The sequence below is a fragment of the Schistocerca gregaria genome, chromosome 1, assembly GCF_023897955.1.
Source record: "Schistocerca gregaria isolate iqSchGreg1 chromosome 1, iqSchGreg1.2, whole genome shotgun sequence".
NCBI lineage: Eukaryota > Metazoa > Arthropoda > Insecta > Orthoptera > Acrididae > Schistocerca > Schistocerca gregaria.
Window position 1 is genome coordinate 694,773,391 of NC_064920.1, and position 18,716 is coordinate 694,792,106.

General features: G+C 49.8%; 2 protein-coding genes across 2 annotated transcripts; both read right to left on the reverse strand.

The window, feature by feature from the left end:
• Window positions 1-5,790: 5,790 nt before the first annotated feature.
• On the reverse strand, window positions 5,791-7,167 carry LOC126268491 (uncharacterized). Its single transcript, XM_049973917.1, has one exon. The coding sequence runs from the start codon at window positions 7,165-7,167 to the stop codon at window positions 5,791-5,793; it is 1,377 nt and encodes a 458-aa protein (XP_049829874.1).
• Window positions 7,168-9,484: 2,317 nt separating this feature from the next.
• LOC126268649 (synapsin-1-like) lies at window positions 9,485-10,822 on the reverse strand. The gene has a single exon (XM_049973930.1). It carries the CDS (start codon window positions 10,820-10,822, stop codon window positions 9,485-9,487), a length of 1,338 nt encoding a protein of 445 aa, XP_049829887.1.
• Between the last annotated feature and the right edge of the window lie 7,894 nt (window positions 10,823-18,716).

Here is an 18,716-nt window from a genome sequence, read left to right on the forward strand (position 1 = left end):
TGTGGATCCCACCCATAACGTGATATTCTGAGAAACACAGTATATCAGGCCCACTTTCACACTCGTCTTTTAAATTTATTAGCAACTGGTCTATTTTATTCTTGAGGCTGCATATATTATGGTGGAATAAAGACTTCGTTTCTATTCTGGAACCTCCTGGAAATTGGATTCCTACAGCGGGAGAAAATACAGTAAGTCACTTTTGCATGTTTTAGATGTAAAATTTGTATAGTTTTCATTGAGTGTTACGTGAACCTAAATCTATTTAAAAGTTACAGAAATTCGGCAGCGGAGCTGGCAGCTATCATCTTCTAATGTCCACCTTATCTGTAGACTGCCGAAAACTAAAATAGCGAAATGGGCTAAAAGTATACAGCTGTAGTGCAGTAAAAGTTCACAGTGTACAATTTTTCCTTATCAAAAAACCATTTGCGAACTTTTACCCCATTTCCTGTCCTTTGTCTTGTTTGGTCCTTTTACATAGTCAAGCATATTTTGTTTATGTTTATTTGCCTCACATGCCCCATTGTTCACCTTAGAGAACTGAAATTAATTGTTTTCTGTAGTTTTCCTTTTGTTTGGTAATGATTTTTTCAACAAATACATTTCTAATGCAATCATGTCTTTCATAAAAGCTTTTTTTCGAGAAATCGACTGAGAACATCAACTCGACAGCCTTTAAAAGGGCAACTACACCAACAAGCTGATGGCCTTATCGAAAATGGGAGCTCAATACAGCAAGCAGCCAAATCTATCAGGTTTTCAGAGGCTGCCTTTCGAAAACTTCTTAAAAATGACAAAGGTAGTAAGCAGCTCAGCCATTTCACAAAAACTTTTTCACTGGAGTCAGAAAAAGCAATAGTGCAGCATTGCATTTCCCTCATTAAACTTCATGTCAGCCTTAATCTCAGACCATTACGACATTCACTTTTTGAATCCGCCAACAAAAAACATACCAGTTATATGTTCCCAGATGAAAAATGATGTTATGGTAGAGATTTCACCAATGAGTTTTTGTCCCTCAAAAAGGCCTAGAAAACAAGGGCAACATTCCTGACATGACTTAACAGGACTTAATTAAACAAGAAATATCGGCTTCCTCCCGATCGTATTTACAACATGGACGATACAGTTGTTCAAACTGTCCCTAAGAAGCTTCCTAAAGATGTCGATCCAACAGGGAAGAGAGAAGTAGGGAAATTAATGGTTGCAGAACAGGTGAATACAATCACTGTTGTTTGTTCCATGAGTGCCGTGGGACACCATGTCCCTCCCTTCTTCATTTTTGCATGGAAGCGACTTAATCCCTTACTGATAAACGAAGATCTAACAGGATGTTATATGGCTACATCCAATAAAGTTTACACAGCCACAACAACGTTGGTTACGTGGCTTAATCATTTCAAAATGTTTATAGATCCCACAGTCAACAAAACATTTTATTAATCTTTCATAACCATATCTCCTACACGAGCTAGAAGGTTATTTCGTTTGCCAGAGATAGTCACATACACACGCTAAGTTTGTCACCCCATAACAGGCATAAGACACAGCCACTTGACCGCACCTTTTTCAGGTCTTTCAAGGCATTTTACGGCACAGTAGTAGATTTGTAGAATGTGTCCTGGGCAGGTCTTGCGCTTGTAACACGTAGCTGGTGAAAGTGGCATTTAAAAAGGCGGTTACTGTTGAAAATATAGTCGTAGGTCTCATGGCCACAGGTATTTTTTCTTGCAGTCGAAGCAAATTTTCAGGCGACGGTTTTGCGCCGTCAGAGCGATCAAGATTTTGACGATGGCTCTTGCGAGTTCGATGAATGACACCTCATAGTCATTGGTGGGAATGAAGAGGTTGAATCGCCGAGGATTGAGAAAGCACCTATGGAAGACAAGGAGCACAATGGTGGGAATCAGGAGGAGCCTGATCCACAGTTCATTATTTCTGAAACAATACCTTCAACTGTTACTACCATCACAAATGAGTCATCTACTCATCTTTCTTTATCAAGCTCTCCATCTGCTAATTACCATGCCACATCCTTCTTTTCTACCAATCCTACATCCATTGTACCCTTGGTGTCACCAGAGGAGATAATTCCAATTCAAGAGTTCATATAAAATGGAAACTTAGGAGTGGGTGTTCGTAAGAATGGTTAACTTCCCCGAGCCCTCATAAGACAATCTGGGAAGTGGAATCTGCTGGAAAGAAGACGTTAGACGACGAGATGAAATAGGAAGCCCTTGCTAGACGTAGTAGAAATAGACTGACACTTTCTACTGTCAAAAAACTTTCAAAGAAATAAACACTTCAGTCGTCTTCGACGGAAACAGAGACAAAGATGTCTCTGCAAAACAGTAACTCTGACATGGGTATGGATTTTTCAGAGGACGAAGCTGATATGGAAGATAGTTCTGTTATATGGACAGGGAAATCCGCACCTGTAAGAGTCCACGAAAAACTAAAACTGCAGTTCATCTTTTTATCTATTGAAAGGGCTTCAGTGCTTCAGTCATGGTTACGATGTGGTGTTTACAAGCGTCTCCCAGACAAGTCGAGTTTGCATGAAACAAACGAGGAAGGTTAAGTCGAAAAGAAAGACATTTGAAGAAAACTATCAAGATCAGTTTATAAATGCTATGGAAGGTTTGTGAATGAAAATACCTTTGCGGACGATCTGTTTGGATTATCAGTTTATTGAAATGCTGCAAATGTGGATAGGTAAACTCCAATCTTTCTACTTTCTCCATTTCTGTTTCCACATGTTAAGATATCTTAATTTCAAAATGGTTCTCTTCTGTTAATTTCCGTTGTTTTGTAAGAGGAACGTGTATTTTGTTTCATTGTCTGTTTTAGTTATTTCAGTATTGAGAGTCAGGTGCAGTAGCCCTCGTTGGTCAGCTTGTTTCAGTTTGTGAAACTGCAGCACTCAAAAGTCTGTCCCTAATTATAATTATGTTCACATGTTTATTTAAAAATCAATAGATCCTAATTAGTTTTTCCACATATTTATTTCCAAATCTTTTTATTTTTTGTAATGAGGGTAAAAGTAACACACCACACTACAGGCCTGCATACTTTTACCCAACAGCATAGGGCAAGAGCACACAAAATTGTTTTTTAGGAAAACGTTTATTCCTCTCATAATTATTGAATAGTACTGAAACTTTCCCACAATGTTATCATGATGTCAGTCCAGGTATTGCATGTGTAATTAATATAATATTGATGCATGTTTCTCTTAAATATATATAGTAAAACCAAAACTGTGTACTTTTATCACCGCCTGTTCTATTTTACAAAAATTAACCAATACTGTCATACATTTCTCTTTTTGTAGCTGACAATAAATGTTTAGTCTTATGAAATACATAATTACCATTTTTATTTTTAGCAGAAATAAACGCCTGTTTAACGTTTATTACTAAAGCTAATTAACATCGTTGTTTTTCATACAGATACTGTAGTGATTATTCTTACTAACACCAAAATGTTTCAGGAAGAGAACTGATTAACACTCACTGATTGACACACCTCTGACTGATCATCAGATATAGTTTAAATTACGAAAGAAGTAACAAGGTTTGCTGAAAGCACACCATACAGATATTCATGTTCAAACACACTTGTTACATTATTTGTTTCTGAAATAACAGTCCCAACAGAAGAGTTTAGCATATTACTTAAAGGCTGATTCACACACAACTACCAATCTTCGCTGATAGCTGGCAGTGTGCATGTATTAAGTTTGGCTCCGTCCAGAAAGTGTGCACAGACAGCTGAAGTGGTTAAGGCGCATGATCACGATAATAGGTAAATTCAAGTCACAGCCAGCACAAATTTCTCGGTTCATTAATGGGTAGTAAATCTATTCCTAATGCAGCCAATGTTAAAGAATTCACAATCATCGAATACGTTTGATAATTTTCATTTTTTGTTTTGAAACTTGTTGAGTGTTAGACTGTTGACTAAAGCTTGATTACAGAAAGATATCCGATTGTCTCACTCATCATGTAATGCCGGCACAAACGAGAACATTTCGTGTCGACTGTGTTGTGTTTACAACTGCTGCTGCAAACATCAGTGACTTAAGCGTAGTAGTTCTTAATGCCAGTCGACACACGACGATTATGTACGTATGCATAAGTGCAAAGCAAGCAGAAGCAATAACTTTTGTTAAGTCCACAGCTGCTGCGATTATTTTTTATTACCATTTCCCTGTTTTTTGTGGGTAACTGTCTTCTCTACTAAAGAATTACGAGCAGGTTCCTTCTTATTTCGATCGGTGTAGTCACTGGTCTTAAATTTCCACAAATGTATACGATTCCTATATATTTCAGGAAATTTAACGGTGAACGGTATATCAATCATGTTTACTGTGTATGCAGTGACGAGAATTGCTTAACTGAGACGTCCGGAGTGGTCGCGCGGTTCTAAGCGCTACAGTCTGGAACTGCGCGACCGTAGCTAGTAACACAGTGACACATGAAAACACTAGGTTGATACAAATACAAAATTACTGGTGCTGGCAGACTCTGGCTAAAACTCTCTAAACATTAGATAATAGCATAAATAAGACATGGACAAACATTATTAGGATGACCTACAGTCTGACAGCTGGCGCAGAAAGGTGTGGGACAGCGCATGCTGGCAAAATATTTCCTTTGCTGGGCCTGGTACTGGGTGCAGCGGGCACAGTGCGGCAGCGCAAAAGCGCAATACCTTTTCACGTACAATTGCCAAATGAACTGCTTCAAACAGAGTAGTGGGATGGCCACTTTGATTTTTCCTCCGATGCGGGGGTCAATAGCATAAATCACACGTGCTTCCGCTTCCGATTAAATGGCACTATGGGACTTAACATCTATGGTCATCAGTCCCCTAGAATTAGAACTACTTAAACCTAACTAACTTAAGGACATCACACAACACCCAGCCATCACGAGGCAGAGATAATCCCTGACCCCGCCGGGAATCGAACCCGGGAACCCGGGCGTAGGAAGCAAGAACGCTACCGCATGACCACGAGATGCGGGCTTCCGCTTCCGAGCACAAGATCCTGTTTTCACTGGCATTTTCACCTAGCTTGTAGGTACGACGAGAAACGGCTCGTAGGCGATATGCAAAGGTATCAAAATCCACATTATGCTTTTGCCTAAGGGTTGATAATTGATCTCTGTAATATCCGGTACCTCTGCTATCAGAATAGCGCGTAGTTAGTCCACGAGCCAAAACTTCAAAGTCATGCGTGTCACGCAGTTCGCCCAACATTTCTATAAACATTCGCGCTTCCCCCCATCAGCTTAAACCTGGCTACATTGACCAATAGATCAGTCGGCCAGGCGCAAATGCGACCCACTTCGCGAATATTCTGTAGGAACATAGCCGCATTTTCGTGCGACTTCCCAGAAAAAGTAGGAATGAAATCAGCAGAAGGAAAATTGCTTACAGCCGCTATGTCAGCAGAAATTGCGGCATTTGCATTAGAGACAGAATTAGTGTTAGTTGCCATGGACTGAGCATTTGTTACAGGTCTGGAGCTAGCCACAGGTACCGAAGTTCGCATACTAGCTTCCACCGTCTGTTTCAAGACGAGTTTTTGTTCAAGTAGCTCTTGATTCTTTGTGAACAATTGCTGCATTTGACCATTAATAGCGTCGAGCGGGTCTTGCGAGGCTGGTGCTTCTGCGGGAGTATCCCGTTCCATCGCTCGTGTTCACATCGACATGTTTACAAAATTAGGGGGGTTAGTGACCGAACCAACTGTTACAAAGGAAAAGGTCACTGAATAACCTATTCCAATGGCGGACGATCGACGAAGTTAATGTTAATAGCATGGCGACGATGGTGGTTGAAGCGGCGCGACGCGTTGGCGGCGGCGACGGCGTGGTGCAGTGGTGGCAGCGGGCGGTGGCTGGCGGGTGGGGGCGAACGACGTCGACGTCCGGAACCTAGGGCGGTGGCAAACGCATTGGAGGCGGTTCGCGATTGCGGCAGACCCCTGACGCGTCGGCGACAGCGGCGGTTGGCGATGGGCGGCTCGCGGCAGCAGGCCCCTGACGCGTCGGCGACAGCGGCGGTTGGCGATGGGCCGCTCGCGGCGGCAGGCCCCTGACGCGTCGGCAACTGCGGTGGTTGGCGATGGGCGGCTCGCGGCGGCAGGCCCCTGACAGGTCGGCGACAGCGGTGGTTGGCGAAGGGCGGCTCGGGGCGGCAGGCCCCTGACGCGTCGGCGACAGCGGCCGGTTGGCGATGGGCGACTAGCGGTGGCAGGCCCCTGACGCGTCGGCGACTGCGGCGGTTGGCGATGGGCGGCTCGCGGCGGCAGGCCCCTGACGCGTCGGCAACTGCGGTGGTTGGCGATGGGCGACTCGCGGCGGCAGGCCCCTGACACGTCGGCGACTGCGGCGGTTGGCGATAGGCGGCTCGCGGCGGCAGGCCCCTGACGCGTCGGCGACGGCGGCCGGTTGGCGATGGGCGACTAGCGGTGGCAGGCCCCTGACGCATCGGCGACTGCGGCGGTTGGCGATGGGTTGCTCGCGGCGGCAGGCCCGTGACGCGTCGGCGACACCGGCGGTTGGCGATGGGCGGCTCGCGGCGGCAGGCCCCTGACGGGTCGGCGACAGCGGGGGTTGGCGATGGGCGGCTCGTGGCGGCAAGCCCCTGACGCGTCGGCGACTGCGGCGGTTGGCGATGGGCGGCTTCGCGGTGGCAGGCCCCTGACGCGTCGGCGACAGCGGCGGTTGGCGATGGGCGGCTCGCGGCGGCAGGCCCCTGACGCGTCGGCAACTGCGGTGGTTGGCGATGGGCGGCTCGCGGCGGCAGGCCCCTGACGGGTCGGCGACAGCGGTGGTTGGCGATGGGCAGCTCGGGGCGGCAGGCCCCTGACGCGTCGGCGACAGCGGCCGGTTGGCGATGGGCGACTAGCGGTGGCAGGCCCCTAACGCGTCGGCGACTGCGGCGGTTGGCGATGGGCGGCTCGCGGCGGCAGGCCCCTGACGAGTCGGCAACTGCGGTGGTTGGCGATGGGCGACTCGCGGCGGCAGGCCCCTGACACGTCGGCGACTGCGGCGGTTGGCGATAGGCGGCTCGCGGCGGCAGGCCCCTGACGCGTCGGCGACGGCGGCCGGTTGGCGATGGGCGACTAGCGGTGGCAGGCCCCTGACGCATCGGCGACTGCGGCGGTTGGCGATGGGTTGCTCGCGGCGGCAGGCCCGTGACGCGTCGGCGACACCGGCGGTTTGCGATGGGCGGCTCGCGGCGGCAGGCCCCTGACGGGTCGGCGACAGCGGGGGTTGGCGATGGGCGGCTCGCGGCGGCAAGCCCCTGACGCGTCGGCGACAGCGGACGGTTGGCGATGGGCGACTAGCGGTGACAGGCCCCTGACGCGTCGGCGACAGCGGCGGTTGGCGATGGGCGCCTCGCGGCGGCAGGCCATTGACGCGTCGGCGACAGTGGCCGGTTGGCGATGGGCGACTAGCGGTGGCAGGCCCCTGACGCGTCGGCGACTGCGGCGGTTGGCGATAGGCGGCTCGTGGCGGCAAGCCCCTGACGCGTCGGCGACACCGGCGGTTGGCGATGGGCGGCTCGCGGCGGCAGGCCCCTGACGGGTCGGCGACAGCGGGGGTTGGCGATGGGCGGCTCGTGGCGGCAAGCCCCTGACGCGTCGGCGACTGCGGCGGTTGGCGATGGGCGGCTTCGCGGCGGCAGGCCCCTGACGCGTCGGCGACAGCGGCCGGTTGGCGATGGGCGACTAGCGGTGGCAGGACCCTGACGCGTCGGCGACTGCGGCGGTTAACGATGGGCGGCTCGCGGTGGCAGGCCCCAGACGCGTCGGCGACTGCGGCGGTTGGCGATGGGCGGCTCGCGGCGGCAGGCCCCTGACGGGTCGGCGACAGCGGTGGTTGGCGAAGGGCGGCTCGGGGCGGCAGGCCCCTGACGCGTCGGCGACAGCGGCCGGTTGGCGATGGGCGACTAGCGGTGGCAGGCCCCTGACGCGTCGGCGACTGCGGCGGTTGGCGATGGGCGGCTCGCGGCGGCAGGCTCCTGACGCGTCGGCGACAACGGCGGTTGACGATGGGCGGCTCGCGGCTGCAGGCCCCTGACGCGTCGGCGACAACGGCGGTTGGCGATTTGCGGCTCGCGGCTGCAGGCCCCTGACGCAACGGCGACTGTGGCGGTTGGCGATGGGCGGCTCGCGGCGGCAGGCTCCTGACGCGTCGGCGACAACGGCGGTTGGCGATGGGCGGCTCACGGCTGCAGGCCCTGACGCGTCGGCGACTGCGGCGGTTGGCGATGGGCGGCTCGCGGCGGCAGGCCCCTGACGCGTCGGCGACAGCGGCGGTTGGCGATGGGCGGCTCGCGGCGGCAGGCCCCTGACGCGTCGGCGACAGCGGCCGGTTGGCGATGGGCGCCAAGCGGTGGCAGGCCCCTGACGCGTCGTCGACTGCGGCGGTTGGCGATGGGTGGGTCGCGGCGGCAGGCCCCTGACACGTCGGCGACAGCGGCCGGTTGGCGATGGGCGACTAGCGGTGGCAGGCCCCTGACGCATCGGCGACTGCGGCGGTTGGCGATGGGCGGCTCGTGGTGGCAGGCTCCTGACGCGTCGGCGACAACGGCGGTTGGCGATGGGCGGCTCGCGGCTGCAGGCCCTGACACGTCGGCGACAACGGCGGTTGGCGATGTGCGGCTCGCGGCGGCAGGACCCTGACGCGTCGGCGACAGCGGCGGTTGGCGATGGGCGGCTCGCGGCGGCAGGCCCCTGACGCGTTGGTGACTGCAGGGGTTGGCGATGGGCAGCTCGCGGCGGCAGGCCCCTGACGCGTTAGCGACAGCGGCGGTTGGCGATGGGCGGCTCGCGGCGGCAGGGTTCTGACGCGTCGGCGACTGTGGCGGTTGGCGATGGGCGGCTCGCGGCGGCAGGCCCCTGACGCGTCGGGGACAGCGGCGGTTGGCGATGGGCCGCTCGCGGCGGCAGGCCCCTGACGCGTCGGCGACACCGGCGGTTGGCGATGGGCGGCTCGCGGCGGCAGGCCCCTGACGCGTCGTCGACACCGGCGGTTGGCGATGGGCGGCTCGCGGTGGGAGGCTCCTGACGCGTCGGCGACTGCGGCGGTTAGCGATGGCCGCCTCGCAGCGGCAGGCCCCTGACGCGTCGGCCAAACCGGCGGTTGGCGATGGGTGGCTCGCTGCGGCAGGCGCATGACGAGGCGGCGACAGCGGCGGTTGGCGATGGGTGGCTCGCGGCGGCAGGCCCTGACGTGTCGGGGACTGCAGCGGTTGGTGATGGGTTGCTCGCGGCGGCAGGACCCTGACGCGTCAGCGACTGCGGCGATTGGCGATGGGCGGCTCGCTGCGGCAGGCGCCTGACGAGGCGGCGACTGCGGCGGTTGGCGATGGGCGGCTCGCGGCGGCAGGCCTCTGACGTGTCGGCGACTCCGGCGATTGGCGATGGGCGGCTCGCTGCGGCAGGCCCCTGACGATTCGGCTACAGCGGCGGTTGGCTCTGGGCGGCTCGCGGCGGGAGGCCCCTGACGCGTCGGCGACTGTGGCGGTTGGCGATGGGCGGCTCGCGGCGGCAGGCCCCTAACGCGTCAGCGACAGCGGCGGTTGGCGATGGGCGGCTCGCGGCAGCAGGCCCCTGACGCTTCGGCGGCAGCGGCGGTTGGCGGAGGGCGGCTCGCGGCGGCAGGCCCCTGACGCGTCGGCGACAGCGGCGCTTGGCGATGGGCGGCTTGTGGCGGCAGGCCCCTGACGCGTCGGCGACACCGGCGGTTGGCGATGGGCGGCTCGCGGCGGCAGGCCCCTGACGCGTCGGCGACACCGGCGGTTGGCGATGGGCGGCTCGCGGTGGCAGGCTCCTGACGCGTCGGCGACTGCGGCGGTTAGCGATGGCCGCCTCGCAGCGGCAGGCCCCTGACGCGTCGGCCAAAGCGGCGGTTGGCGATGGGCGGCTCGCTGCGGCAGGCGCCTGAGGAGGCGGCGACAGCGGCTGTTGGCGATGGGCGGCTCGCGGTGGCAGGCCTCTGACGTGTCGGCGACTCTGGCGATTGGCGATGGGCGGCTCGCGGCAGCAGGCCCCTGACGATTCGGCTACAGCGGCGGTTGGCTCTGGGCGGCTCGCGGCGGCAGGCCCCTGACGCGTCGGCGACTGTGGCGGTTGGCGATGGGCGGCTCGCGGCGGCAGGCCCCTGACGCGTCGGCGACAGCGGCTGTTGGCGATGGGCGGCTCGCGGCGGCAGGCCTCTGACGTGTTGGCGACTCCGGCGATTGGCGATGGGCGGCTCGCGGCGGCAGGCCTCTGACATGTCGGCGACTCCGGCGATTGGCGATGGGCGGCTCGCGGCGGCAGGGCCCTGACGATTCGGCTACAGCGGCGGTTGGCTCTGGGCGGCTCGCAGCGGCAGGCCCCTGACGCGTCGACGACTGTGGCGGTTGGCGATGGGCGGCTCGCGGCGGCAGGCCCCTGACGCGTCGGCGACAGCGGCTGTTGGCGATGGGCGGCTCGCGGCGGCAGGCCCATGACGCGTCGGCGATAGCGGCGGTTGGCTCTTGGCGGCTCGCGGCAGCTGGCCCCTGACGCTTCGGCGGCAGCGGCGGTTGGCGGTGGGCGGCTCGCGGCGGCAGGCCCCTGACGCGTCGGCGACAGCGGCGCTTGGCGATGGGCGGCTTGTGGCGGCAGGCCCCTGACGCGTCGGCGACTGCGGCGGTTGGCGATGGGCGGCTCGCAGCGGTAGGCCCCTGACGCGTCGGCGACTGCGGCGGTTGGCATGGGCGGCTCGTGGCGGCAGCCCCTGACGCGTCGGCGACTGTGGTGGTTGGCCATGGGCGGCTCGCGGCGGCAGGCCCCTGACGTGTCGGCGACTGCGGCGGTTGGCATGGGCGGCACGTGGCGGCAGCCCCTGACGCGTCGGCGACTGTGGTGGTTGGCGATGGGCGGCTCGCGGCGGCAGGCCCCTGACGCGTCGGCGACAGCGGCGGTTGGCGACGGGCGGCTCGTGGCGGCAGGCCTCTGACGCGTCGGCGACTGCGGCGGTTGGCGATGGGCGGCTCGCGGCGGCAGCCCCTGACGCGTCGGTGACTGTGGTGGTTGGCGATGGGCGGCTCGCGGCGGCTGGCCCCTGACGTGTTGGCGACAGCGGCGGTTGGCGATGGGCGGCTCGCAGCGGCAGGCCCCTGACGCGTCGGCGACAGCGGCGGTTGGCGTAGAGCGGCTCGTGGCGGCAGGCCCCTGACGCGTCGGCGACAGCGGCGGTTGGCGATGGGCGGCTCGCGGCGGCAGGCGTAATTAATTCATCAGGTTAATGTTTACGCAAAGGCCATTTATTGACGAAAGCATACTAAAAATGGATTACATAGCCAGGCGTAGGGAGGTGGGGTGAGTCATATGGTAAAGTATGGTGAAGGTTGGTGTCCCTGAAAACTAAGTCTACAAAGCCACAGCACCACGAGAAGCAGAAGATGTTCACTGCTACAGGGCACGCGTCTTAATCACAGGAGAGCAAGAAAACAGGAGAGCGGGCCCGGCGATTTGCGGTCGGGTATATTCTACGCACTGTGCGGCTTACTCTGCCCTGATTGGTCGGGATCGAGAAAACCGTGTGGTGCGGCATGGAACTTTCCAGAGCGCATAACGTACCCTTGTTAGCACACGAGGGTTGCGGCTGGACAACGTACCCTTCCTCTGTGCTGACTTCCTGTTGTTAGACTGTGGGACGAAATGATTTACAGGCAGCCGACACTGCCAGCCGTGGCTTGGGCATCATGGAAAAATAAAGTTACCTCTGGGAGCTAATAAAATAAATTAAAATTTTCCTGCCGACTAGCTCATCCTTTAAAGTTTCTTCTTCTTCTTAACCATCTGTTATATCATCACAACACTTTCATATCAAGGTGTGCTAACCTTCTTGACATGCCCACACCTGGCGAAATCTTTTGCGCTTGGATGGGTGCCATGGCTAACAGTGGTGCAGGACAGCAGTTACAGACACGGATCACTCTGCTCTTTCAAGAGACGTGAAATATAGCTGTCTACTTCTGGTCAGTTGCAGATTAAATTGGTGACACAGTTTCAGGTATGGTGGTCAAAGACAATACGAGGAGATCTATCCGTCTCCAACTTTATCCTAAGAATGCGAGGGTGCTCTTTGACCCCCATCCAAATAGAGAAAGAGGGGCAATCGTAATCATAAATTACACACTATGATGGAAGTGCTAGAAACATGGAGATTGCTGTCTGGTATACTTTGATATACATGTTCGAGAACTGACAATATATGGACATACTACACATTCATCTATCTACAGTTGCAATGGTACTCACAAAAAAGTGAGTGGGCGAGGGGTGGAGTGTTGTCATAAATGATACAGAAACTGTGAAGCATGCTGCCATGTCACTGGCCTGCATTGAAGTTATGGAACAAACACTTGATTGCACTATCAAGTGTGTTCCTTATTACAGTACTCGGCAGTATTTTTCCAACCCATCCATCCACGCGTATGGTGTTGATTACCACATGATGATTGACTAACATCACTCGCTTGAGTTAGACAAAGAGTCTTTGTGGAGGGGCAACACCTTCTGGGGATGGGTAGCACGATAAAAGTGGTCACAGACACGACCACAGTATGAGGAAACAGCAGGAACTGAATGCCAAGCCATCTGCTACCCTGTCGCTGTGAAAGATGAGTTTAAATGTGGAAGTCATCAATCACCTTTTGGCAGCTGTTTGTAAACACTCTCTAATGTCGCAAAACTCTTCCAGTTTCCATACTTTGTGATGTCTTCTGCATTTTTGTCAATAATAAATGCCGCCTCTGTCTTTTACTTCAATCATACTGTATGTATGTATGTGTGTGTGTGTGTGTGTGTGTGTGTGTGTGTGTGTGTGTGTGTGTGTGTGTGTGTGTGTGTGTGTGTGTGTGTGTATAGGAGGAGTAACAGCATAATTTGCACTGTGCAATTTCCAGTTTTCTGTGAGAGCCAGTGGATCAAGCCAAGTTAATGCCAGTTTAGAAACTGACATAACTTCAAAGTTGTGGTGGAAAAAACGAAATGTATGGCAGTTTATAAAGATGTAGCAAGACACTACTTGGAACTGTTGCAGCAGAAACAGCAATGCATCAAACAAGAAAACAGGGACCCTTCTTGCCACTGATAGTCTTTGGGACATGGTCCTACAGTACAGGCAATGAAACATATATAAGTATGTTGGATGAAATTAGTGGAGGTTTTATAATTAGTAGTGTTTTTCTCTGTTGGATGGTACAAAATAACGATGATAGATGGAATGTTTGGCTGACAGATGGGAATGCACTCTGAGGGATACAGATCTGCTTTGGACTGCAGTACCTTAATGTAGTTTGGAAGTGTATAGCAATGCAGTAGCATAATCCTCGACCTTCTCACAGTCCCCTTAACTGCATGTATCATGTTTTCTGCTACCTCATATCGCAAGAGAAAGATTAGTTTGGTGTTGGCCTTACACATTGTACATGATTGGTAGAGCTGCACAACATGTTCCCTTAACTGCATGTATCATGTTTTCTGCTACCTCATATCGCAAGAGAAAGATTAGTTTGGTGTTGGCCTTACACATTGTACATGAGTGGTAGAACTGCACAACATGTTCCCATGTCTCCTGTGGGCCATGAAGTGTTGTCTACTCAGGAAATGTAACTAGTCACACATTTTCTTCGTTGGTGGAATGCTGGTGGTGTCCTGACTTCCTCTTGCCGGTGGTCCTTTTCATACAGCCTTTGTAGCAGCTGTTCCTGTGTGTTGCTAATGGACAGCTGGACTTGTACCACAAGGTCACTGTGATCTGGCACCTGAAATCGAACTGAAAACAGATTATAGTTCTCAACTAGAATTACTAGATAAAAGCGATTAAACTGCGCATAGGCTAGAGAGAAGTGCTTCAGAAATGTTCAGTAGTTCCTGATACTGTGCTGTCCAAAACCAGTCAGTCCACACCATCGTAAATGCAGCACATCTAGGATACTGCGCTGGTCTGATGAATCAACGATGCGAAAGTAGTATTGCACAGGTCTGTACAACTTTATTGGGTTCAAAAAACCTAATTGTCAAACTCGAATATCCGCTTTGATGTGTCTAATTCATCAAGATGCCGCTGATGTCAGTGTCACTTCACAATAGCTACGCCTTCTAACACATTAACTACAGAAATGATTACAGTGCAATGTTACAAGAACACAAATACTCAACTTCACGTCCAGTGTTCAACAGAAGTGCATAACAGCCCTGTCACAGACTAAGCCAAATTTCGCAACACAGTCTTTGCCCTGTTGTAAAGCTGTCAAAAGAGTCCCTCTTTGGTCTGATACAATTCAGCTGTCATGATTGGATGTAAACTCACTTGAAGAGATGCACTGTATCACCTCTTAGTGGACCTTCTACTCCTGAACTCCAGAAACTGCACTTCAGAGCTGACTGCCATCTAAGCAATGGAGCACGATGTATTTAACAGCGTGTTGTCATACTATGGCTTTACACTTTTGGCTGCTAACGTGAAATACACCACATCTCTGCACTATTAGCTGCTAGCTCAGAGTGATACTATATCTTCACACAAGTGACTGCACATCAGAAGTGATGTGCAATGTAATCCCTTGCATTTGGCGACCTGTGGTGGCCGCCAGATACCTGCCGCCCTTGCTGTCCCTGGTGTTGTGCAGCCCCCATTATTGCCTCTGGCTGACTAGTAGAGTATGCACTGGGGATTTTCACACATGTCGCAACAGAATCAACAAACTGAAAATGAAAGTTTATGAATCTTTCCTGCAGGTACCTGAAGGAATTGGACTCCCCTATGTTGGTGATGCCAGTAACGAGGAACAAACTTTCTTTTCCATATTGGTTGTGATGAGACTTGTCCATCTATATGTCTGTGCATGGCAGGGGCCAAGGAGAGTTACTAGAACAATATCAGAGGCCACATTATATCATTCATGTTAAAGCAAGTAGGAGGATTTACAACTTACGATACTTCTTGATTTGATCTATGTATGAATATACGTTTTTCTACATTTTTTGTCTCCAGAGTTATATGAACATGATCTTTCTGTGCACTAATAAAATGAGAAGTGGATGATTTTGGACATCCTGTGGAACATGAAATCTTTTTTTTGAACAGGCCTGTTGGCCTACACTCTGGAACAATCTCTTCTAAAAATTCGGTCTGAAGTATGAAATATATGTAAATAAGAGTTACTTATATGATACTAATTTACATTTTGATTTCAGACATGGATTGTGTGCATTAAAAGATTCCTTTATACGTTTGAGTCCCAAATGTTACTCCATCATTTTCGTGTAGAATAAAGGCAACCAGTTTGGATGATTTGTGTACACAGCGGACAAAGAAAGTACAAGATAATAATGCAACAAGCATTATGTAGAATGAGGAAACAGTATTAATATGTGGGTATGGATGAATCATTCAGATTGTGTATTGCATTTAATGGAGAAACAACAAAAAAGATTTTAGCTGCAACAAGAATCTTTGTGCTGATCCTCAGATGAAAAATTCTGTATTGTGTTACAACATTTGTGCTCAATATGTTCATACTGCTAATCATCTATTTTTCTTGTTGTTCCTGGTAAAATATTGTGTTGTTTTTGGTAATAAATGACAAGGATTTACAAATCTCAGGGATATGCCAATGGGGTATTATTGTGATCTGTGATGATAATATGGATGTAGAATCTGGATACATTTATCAATCACATATCCAATTTCTCTCAGATGATTTTTTCATCTGATTTTTTGACAGGTGCTTTTGGTGGAGATGTTCTTGAGACAGTATGCAAGGTCCATATGACTAATACAATTTTTCTTTTCCTCTTTTCCGATGTACCTAGGTGTGTATTTTCGTTACATCATGGAGATAGTGTGCAGTACACTGCCTTATTAACAAGTGAAAAATGTTTACAGACTGATGATTTGAGCTACATATGTGGAAGAATGATGGCCATTTTCATATAACATAAACTAATGCTTCTCTTAATGTATCTGCGAATAATATGTGTAATTTAACCAATTTCAGATGCTACAGACTGATATTTCTGGTCCAATGTGTGATAGCTAACAACTGGTTTGCATGATGCTTAGTACTTGTATCTACCAAGGCACAAGAGTGGGTTAGATCGGCTGCAGATTGTTTGCTGTACTCACTCTTTGGGTGGTACTTTGGATACCTCGAAGTTGGCTTAGTAAATAGGTGTTGTGATTCTTGGAATTTTCCTTGTGTAAAACACCCGGCAAAACACAAATCTGAATCTGGCTGAATGGTTGTCAGCCAAAATATCGTGGGATAAAGTCTATGTAACATGAACACAATCCTGAAACTTCTTGGAAAAAATTAGGGTGTTACTTAGTGCTTTATGTGGGTTACCATGGTAATGACTAATGAAATCCATCTCAGCTTTGTTATTAGACATTTATTGTGTTACTGCTTCGTTTGTTCAGCATCTTCAGATTGCCTGCAGTTAAACAAAATAGGAAGTAAGGATAAAGCTTCAGCATCTTAACGAACAATAAAGGCAACTCACGCTAATAAAGCCTTAAAGCCCATCCACAAACAACGATCTGTCTGTGCAGATATCCACAGAAGCGTCTGTGTATACAGTAGATCGCTGTAAATATGATATGTGCACACAACACAAGTTTCAGTCTGTTGCTCACTCACCATCTCTCAGTATAGAAAAGAAACTTTAGTGGTAAGCAATTACACTGTCTTAAAATAACCCCAAAATTTATTAACTTTATTCAGAAAAGGAGGGAAATTCTACTATGGTCTGTGTTCTCAAATTTGTTTCTAAAAAATGAAAACAAAATGTGAGGAACAGAAACACAGATCAAAATGTTCTACACAGTGGTTGCTCAAGCGAAGGAGATTTTGCATATAAATTACTTCAGAAGTTGCAGGGCTAATGCGACGACTCCCTAATTATTTCAGCATGGATTCAGAAATGTGTAAATGTCTTTTGACACTCATAACACCTAGTATATGAAATATGTATGATGAGAGCAGTTTCGTCATATATTTGGCTGACCATTAAATTTCTGGGAACAGGAGCTACAGAAATCAAGAAAACGCTTTTAAAATTTCGCAACAACCATTAAGTGCATTACATATCACACATGAAGCTATTTACACTGTCCTGAAGGATTATTTCATGAAAGCAAGTACTGTACAGGACTGTACTTCAATTCTGCCAACTTACAGACAACATTTTTACAGTTTTAGACATGTGTGAGACACAGTATCTTCTTCGAAGTTATATACATGGTCAGTGAGCTACAGTTCAATTTTTTTGTAAGTAGTGTTTTCCAGTTCCCGATCTGAACTCTACCAGCTACTTTTGCACCAGAATATAAAATTCCATTTTGTATATCTGGAAAGATTTACTTCTAGTATTGTGCTAATACATTCTACAAATCACCTCTAAATCACTCCTGCTATGAACTTCATATTATATTAGGAAATAAAAGAAGTGTAATAATAATTACCAGTACTGCCCATGATCGAAATTCGACTTTTTTTTTACAAAATAACGAAACTCAATTTTTAATATAAGCAATTGGACTTAATTTGTATGCAGATTCCTAGTTCTTACCTAAACGCTATGCCAATTCTTGGGTCTTACTGGAATGCTGTGAGGAAAGGAGTAAGAGAGCATGAGAGAAAGAAGACAAAAATGAGAGAAATAATTGCCCCATTCCAGAACAGAATATACAAAACCTCTTTATAAACAATATTTTATTCTTTCGTCATTATCTAAATATCCTTCCTCACTAGGTTTACAAATATAAAATTCAAACCATTGTTAATTGTTGCCAAATACGACTAACAATGTGTAAAAAATGCAGAAATAATTGGGAACTGTGTTCTTTGGAAATGAAAAGGTAAAACAGTAGCCAAATAAGACATATGTTCTCACAGAATCGAAATTCATTTATTTTGCCTGATTCCAGTTAAAACCTGGCAATCAGCATCTTTATTATACAAACATCTGACATGCATTGCGATTCCATTAACTACTCCTTATTTTATATTTATATATCTAATAAAAATAACAATGCAGTTACTTTTTAATTGTAATTTGTGTAGTGGTGAGAGACTCACAGGCAGAGAATTCAAAAACTCCAGTGGATAGTAATTACTAATTTCATATTAATTATTCCAAGTTATTTTATTATACCTGTGATAAATTTTTGTTTCACTTGGTGTAGTACTGAGTACTCGTTATTTATTGTGGAACAATCATCATTTTTTGTGCTAGGATAACTGAATTTAACAGGTATTGGATAAAGTGTTGTCTGCAATATTGCCATAAATATCCATAAATGATATCTTTTTGATCATCGACTAATGGCTGTGTTTTTTCAATAATATTGTCACCAACCTGTGGAAATTCCCTTCCTTGATCACTACCAATTTGTTTAAAAAAGTTCACAAACTCTACTTTATGTGGCAAAGCCCTCATATTTTAAAGTAAATTGCTGAAATTTATAAAACTAAATTCAATTCTCAAGTAAGGTTACATGAGATCCTTGTGGATCAACACGTAAAATTTAGTAAAAATCTCTCACAAAACAACAGTTTTATATTTACTACATTCATCTGTACACATACGTCTAAGTAATCTGTCTATAAGTTGCCAGACTTGAAGTGGACACTTGGAAACATAATCA